Source organism: Penaeus japonicus, unplaced genomic scaffold (genome assembly GCF_977035675.1).
Source record: "Penaeus japonicus unplaced genomic scaffold, GWHDUDI00000001_assembly GWHDUDI00000013, whole genome shotgun sequence".
Classification (NCBI taxonomy): Eukaryota; Metazoa; Arthropoda; class Malacostraca; order Decapoda; family Penaeidae; genus Penaeus; species Penaeus japonicus.
Genome location: NW_028234415.1, coordinates 18,088,422 through 18,095,921, shown reverse-complemented (window position 1 = coordinate 18,095,921; position 7,500 = coordinate 18,088,422). Strand labels below are relative to the sequence as shown.

At 28.5% G+C, this 7,500-nt stretch overlaps 2 protein-coding genes across 4 annotated transcripts in view; one reads left to right on the top strand and one right to left on the bottom strand.

Annotated features, from left to right (window-relative positions):
* LOC122265944 (uncharacterized) overlaps nucleotides 1-6,226 on the bottom strand; it is a 26,030-nt gene extending 19,804 nt beyond the window's left edge. Inside the window, exon 1 of one of the 2 annotated variants that reach the window (XM_086543234.1) lies at nucleotides 6,191-6,226. In XM_086543234.1, coding sequence (XP_086399360.1) covers nucleotides 6,191-6,218 — 28 coding nt within the window. In that variant the 5' untranslated portion in view covers nucleotides 6,219-6,226. The remainder of the gene's footprint in view (nucleotides 1-6,190) is intronic. The other variant, XM_086543235.1, reaches the window with a different exon arrangement.
* Nucleotides 6,227-6,786: 560 nt separating this feature from the next.
* The window catches only part of Ist1 (increased sodium tolerance 1-like protein), a 14,638-nt gene continuing 13,924 nt past the window's right edge, over nucleotides 6,787-7,500 (top strand). For both annotated transcript variants that reach the window (XM_043035747.2, XM_043035681.2), the window contains exon 1: nucleotides 6,787-7,240. In XM_043035747.2, the coding sequence (XP_042891681.2) occupies nucleotides 7,097-7,240 (144 nt within the window). In that variant the 5' untranslated portion in view covers nucleotides 6,787-7,096. The remainder of the gene's footprint in view (nucleotides 7,241-7,500) is intronic.

Here is a 7,500-nt window from a genome sequence, read left to right as displayed (position 1 = left end):
ATGATAACAATATATAATATATGAGTATAATATACTATATTATATATATATAATATATATATAAATATATATATATGGTCATATATATATATACATTACATATATAATATCTATAACTATATGTCATATATTATATATACATATAATTAATATATTATTATATGTATATATGTGAATATATATATATATGTACCATATATCTATATGTACATATCTATATATGTATATATATATATATACACATATGTATAAATTTAATAATATATGTATCAAGTATATAGTTTATATATTATATATATACTTGGATTACATAATGTATATGTATATATATTTAAATCTATATATATGTAGTACGTATATGTATATATATATATAAATTACCATATATGTATATATATATGTGTAGTTCTTGTTATAGTATATGTGTATATATGTATATGTTATATATGTAGTATATATATGTACTTATATATTTATATATATATAAGTATATATACTTGTATATACATATGTATAGTTCTAACTGTATATATTATATGTATATATATGTACTATTTTTATTTATGTATATATAAATATATATATATATATCAATATATATATATATAGAAGATCTATATATATAGTATATAATATATATTTGTATAATATATAGTAATATATATAATGTATATGTAATATATAAGGGTAATATATAAGGGGTATGTATATATATATATGGTATTTATATAATAGATATATATATATAATATATACTATAATATATATCAAATATAAACATATATGCTTATGTATATATATGTAGGGGGGGGGGGGGGGGGGGGGGGGGGGGGGGGGGGGGGGGGGGGGGGGGGTGGGGGGGGGGGGGGGGGGGGTTGTATATATTTTTACAAATATGTGTCGGTATTATAAATATACATGTATATATAGATAATTATATAGGTAATATATATATATTATATATGTATACACACATACATGATAATTAAAAAATATATATATATATATATTATTGATATATATACATTTATATATATATTTATATACATATATATATTATATATATAGATATGTATATATATATGTATAATATATACATATATATATACTTTAATATAACATAATATTACAGTATATATGTATATACATATATGTAAAATGTATTACAATATATATTTGAATATATATATATAATATATATTATAGTCTATATATATATAATATATAGTATATTTTGTATATAATATATATATATTTATATTATACATAATATATACATATATATATGGGTTATATATATATTTATATATATGTTATATATATACATATACATATCTATACACAACAGCAACACACACACAAAATATAATATATATATATATATAAATATGCAGTATATATATATATATAATTATACATATATACATATATATATATATAATATATATATATGTATACATATATATATATTACAATTATATAGATATATATATATAATTTATAAAATGTTTTTATAAAATATAATATATATATATATAATTAAATATAAGTGTGTGGTTGTTGTGTATAGATATGTTAAGTAGTAGGGAATGTCTAATATATACATATATATAATTTTATAAATATAATTATACATATATCTAAGTATATTGCTATGTTACATATATACATATATATACATCAAATATTATATATATTAAAATTTATATATAAATTATTCTATATATATTATAGTATATATAGTAAATATATATATAACTATATATAAACATACATATATGTAAATACAATATATATGTATACATTATGATAATATGTATATATATACATATATATATATATAATAGACATATATAATCGTAAATATATATATATATATAGATATATGTATATAAAGATATATAGTTGCATACATAGAATATATATCATATATGTATATAAATATATATATATAATATGCATACACATATATAAAATCTCATAAATATATATTACATAGATATAATAAAAAATATAATATATATATAATGTGTTAAAGATATACATAATATTATATCTATATATATATATGCTATATAGATATGTGGGGTGTGTGTGTTGTGGTGTGTGTGTTTTGGGTTGTGTGGTGTGTGGGTGGTGTGTGTAGTGTGGGTGTGTGTTGTTTGGGTTGTGTGTGTGTGTGATGTGTGTGTTGGTGTGTGTGTGTTTGTGGGGTGGAGTGTGTTGTGTTGTGTTGTGTTGTGTGTGTGTGTGTGTTTTGTGTTTGTGTGTGTGAGTTTGTTTTTGTTTGTTGATATGTTTATGGGGTGTGTATGTTTATGTGTTTGGGTGGTGTGTGTGTGTGTGTTGTGTGTGTTGTGTTTGGTGTGTAGTGTTTGTGTTTTGGGTTTTGTGGGTGTGTGTGTGTGGTGTGTGATTTGTGGGTTTTGTGATTGGGTGTGGGTGTATGTGTTTTGTGGGTTGAGTTTGTGTGTGTTTGTTGTGTGTGTATGTTTGTGTATGTGTGTGATTATTTTGTGTGTGTTGTGTGTGTGTTTTGTTTGTGTGGTGTGTTTATTGTGTGTGTTGTGTGTTTGTGTGTGTAAGAGTTATGTTTTTGTGTGGTGTTTGAGTGTGTGTTTTTTGTGTTTGTGTGTGTGTGTGTTTGTGTGTTTGTGGGTGAGTGTGTTTTTGAGTGTTTGTGTGTGTGTGTGTTGTGTGTTGTGTGTGTTTGTGGGGTGGTGTGGTGTATGGTGTTTGTGGTGTTGTGTGTGTGTTTGGGGTGTTTTGTTGTTATGTGTGTGTGATGTTGGTGTGGTGTGTTGTGTGTGTGTTGTGTTGTGTATGTTGTGTGTGTGTGGTGTTTGTGTGTGTGTGTTTGTGTGGTGTGTGTGTGTTGTGTTGTGGGTTGTGTTATGGGGGGGGGTGTGGTGTGTGTGTGTGTGGTGTTGGTTTGGTGTTGTGTGTGGTTGTGGGTATGTTGGTATGTGTTGTAGGTTGTTTAGGTGTGTGTTTGGTGGTGGTGTTTGGTTTGTGTTGTGTGTGGTTGTTGTGTTTTTGTGGGTGGTGTTTAGAGGATATATTTTGGTGTTTATTATGATATTATATTTGGTTATGTTTTGTTTTTATTATATGGTTGGTTTTTGTGTTTTTTGGGTTGTTGTATATATTTTTATTTATATTATATTGTTGTGTTGTTGTGTTGTGTGGTGTGTGTGTGTGTTTGTTGTGTGTGTGTGTTTGGGTTGTTTGGTTTGTTGTGTTATGTGGTTTAGGTATGTATGTGGGTGTGTGAGGGAGTGGAGGAGTGGTAGTGAGTGATTGTGTGAGTGTGTGTGTGTGGTGGGGGGGGGGGTGGTGTGTTTTTTTGTTGGTGTTGTGTGGGTGTGTGTGGTGTGTGGTGTTGGTGGGTGTGTTTGTTGTGTGGTGGTGGTTGGGGTAGTTGGTGTGGTGTGTGTTTTGTTGTTTGTGGGTTGTGGGTGGTTGTGTTGTGGGTGTGGGTGGTGGGATTGGGTGGTGGGGTGTGGTGTGAGGTGTTGTGTGTGGGTTTGTGGTGTTGGGTGTATTTTTGTGGTGGGGTTGTGGTGTGGGTGGGGTGGTTGTGTGGGTGTGTGGAGTGTGGTGGTGGTTGGGGTGTGTGTGGTGGGTGTGGGTGTGTTGGGTGTGTGTGGGGTTGTGGTGTGTGATGGGTGGGGGTGGGGTAGGTGTGGGTGTGTGGTGTGGGTGTGGGGTGGGTTGGGGGTGTTTTGTGTTGTGTTGTGTGGGTTTGTGTGGGTGTGTGGTTGGTGATGTTTGTGGTGGAGGTTTGTGGTGGTTGTGTTTTGTGTGGTGTGGTGTGTTGTGTGTGTGGTGTAGTGAGTGTGAGGGTGTGTTTGAGGTGTGGGTTGTGTGTGTGTGTGTGTATTGTGAGTGTGTGGTGTGTGTGTGTGTGGGTGTAGTGTGATGTGGTGTGTTGTGTTGTGTGAGTGTGTGGTGTTGTGTGTGTGTTTTGTGTGTGGTGTGTGTGTGTGTTGTGTGTGTGTGTGTATGTGTGTGTGTGTGTGTGGTGTGTTGTGTGTGTGTGTGTGATTTTGTTGTGTGTGTGGTGTTGTGTGAGTGGTGTTGTGGTGTGTATTTGGTGGTTTGTGAGTTGTTTGTGTGTAAATGTGTGTGTTGTGTGTGATGTGTTGTTGTGTGTGTGTGTGTAGTGGGGTGTGTGTGTGTGTGTTTTGTGTGTGTGAGTGTGTGTGTGAGTGTGTGGTGTGAGGTGTGATTGTAGTTTGTGTGATGTGAGTGTCTTTGTGTGTGTGTCTGTGTGGGTGTGTTGTGTGTTTGTGAGTTGTGTTAGTGTTTGTGAGTCTTAGTGTGTGTGTGTGTGTGTTGTCTGTGAGTGTGTGTGTGTGTGTGTGTAGTGTGTGTTGAGTATGTGGAACGTGTGTGTTGTGTGTGTATGTGTGTGTGTATTTTATATATATTTTACATAATATAATTATATATTATTATAATATATATATATACATATAAATTTTAATATATACATTTTTATTTAATAAATATAATATTACTTTATATAATAAATATACATATATATTTACTTTATAATAATTATACATAAATAATATATAATTTTAAATAAATATAATAAAATAATATAATATATATATAATTATATAATAAATTATATATACATATATATAACATATAAATACATATATATATATATATATAATATTACATTTATTTTTAATATACATATAATATATATACATATACATATATATATATAATATATTTTATCTATAATATTTTATATATTATATATTTATACATATATATATACATATATAAGATATATTATATTTATACATATATATATACATTATTTATATAAGTATACATAATATATACATATTATATAATCCATATTAATATATAACATATAATAACATATAAATAAATATATACATATATATTTTATTATACATATTTTATATATATAATTATATATATATACAAATTATATATATATATACATATATATCAAATTAAAATAATTAATTACTATATAATAAGTTTTATTTTTTTTTAACATAAAATATACAATATATTATATAAGTATATATATATTTTTTATATAAATTTTTATATAATACAATATATATAATAAATATATATCTATATTTATATATATATATATAAATAATATATATATGTATAATATTTATTTAATATATAATATATATAAATATATATATATAATATAATATTATTTATATTTATCAATATTTTTATTTTTTCTATAATATAATATTTATATAAAACATATTTTATATATAATAATTATATATATATATTTTATATATTTATATCATATTAAAATTTTTTAATATATATATATGTACTATATGTTCGAGGAGAGAGAGGAGAGGGTAAAAATAAATTATAATAATATATAACATATATATTTTAATATATATTTAATATATATTCATATTATAATATATATATAGTTTTATAATATATTATAGTTTATATATATATATATAATTTATTTGTATGTAAACATATATATAATTGAATAAATATATAGTATATTTTATATTTTGAAATATATTTAATGTATATATATAATATATTTATATATATATATATATATTATATATATATAATATATATAATATATACACACCCCCCACAACACCCAACCCATATATATGACAGAAATACCAAGAGTTTTTTGTATATGGTATTAGCACAGTATGTTTTTTCATTAATATATGTATATAAATCAATATATGTAGATAATATTACCTCTATTATTTTTAACAAATACACTTTAATTTAGTACTTCAGAAACAGTATCTTAAGACACTATAATAACTTTTCTCTCAGTCACATACATAAGTTTGAATTAGAAAAATTAATGTTTAATAACTAGTCTCCCACCATATGAAATTCTATAAAGCTTGTGGCAACATTTAGACACAATTTATGTCTTCTATCCACATTTTTTTTCTGCAAAACACACGTCACATTGCCTTACTTCAAGAAAAAATGTCATGTGATGAAATATAATCATGCCACAACATATATAGTAAAATTTCGTATTAAAATTACCAAACCCTATAAAATTGACTATCGTTTTGATCGCTAAACACCGGGAAAGCAAGTAAATGTGTAACATAAAGCCCTGAAAGGACAACAAGCGTTAATTAGTCTTAATGAGGCTCACCATCCTTGGACATGAGACACTGCCTCATCTCCTTGGGGCGCATCTCATCTCTCTTTAACGAAGCGCATTCTCGTATTTCTGTACTTAAAAATGTTTCTTTTACGTATATCACGCTGACAATGATTTTGTCTCGTTGAGATGATTAATAGAGAGAGCAAAGGGTTACCAGGGAAATAAAGGATTGACTGATATCAGGGCTTGTTAATCCACGGCTGAAGATCCATATCGCTTATCGATAAAGTCCGTAGTATCCTTTTGAGTAAAGATTACGCAGTCTTGTGTTTACTATCGCCTTATCGATCCTTGTAGTAATATATGACTTTTACCTACATACTTTACAGACTGTACTGTATAGTAATACGTTTGGTGATTCAATAGACCAGCCTAGGACGTGTCTACACTACCGCTCATTCGCGAGAAGGGTCATTCATATGAATACATCATATACGATATTCTAGAAACGATTTATTCACCAAAGTACATCTTACATACTTAAATAACCCTATATAAAGTTAAAGAGAAAGCCCACAATTAGCGCTTTTACATCGCGCTTTGCACCCAATCTAGCGCATTTCTCACGAGCGCCACATGACAACACTGGAACGCGGCCTTGAGTCAGTGTCAGGACGGACTTGTGCGAGTTTATCGGTGACTCATCCTCGTCACGGGAAACCTACGTCATTTATATATCGCGTGATCTCCCAACAGGAAAGGAGAGAAGCGATTGCCTCATTCAGGAGCGAGTGACAGAACGAGAGACATCGATTTCCAGCGTCATCCCCGAGAAAGATCAGTGAGAAGAACCTCGTAAACTTTCCTCGGGTCTCGTTATTATTATTGTTGTTGTTGTTACGTTTTTGTTTATTTTAACTTCGCCGTTCATTCATTAAATTCGGTCCATTCACAATGTTTTCCTCGGGTCCCAACTACAACAAATTGAAAACCAACCTGAGGCTGGCGATCAGTAGACTGAAATTGCTAGAGAAGAAGAAGACGGAGTTAAATCAGAAAGCCAAGAAAGAAGTTGCTGATTACCTCGCTGCAGGGAAAGTAAGTCGTCTATTGAGTTATTCTTAGTTATTCTCATTTTTTAGATGTCACTTTTACCGTAGTTTATATCCTATGGTGATGTCATCGCTAGTTTACTATGCTTTAATTACCTTTCTCTTAAGGGGACTGATGTCAGATGGTAAACTTCAGGGTATATAGATAATAATTGAAATGTGTGATAGATTAGGAATTTATTGGATGGTTACTAATGATTGTATTATTACATGTGAAATTTTAGTTGTAATGAAAAAAGGAAAAAC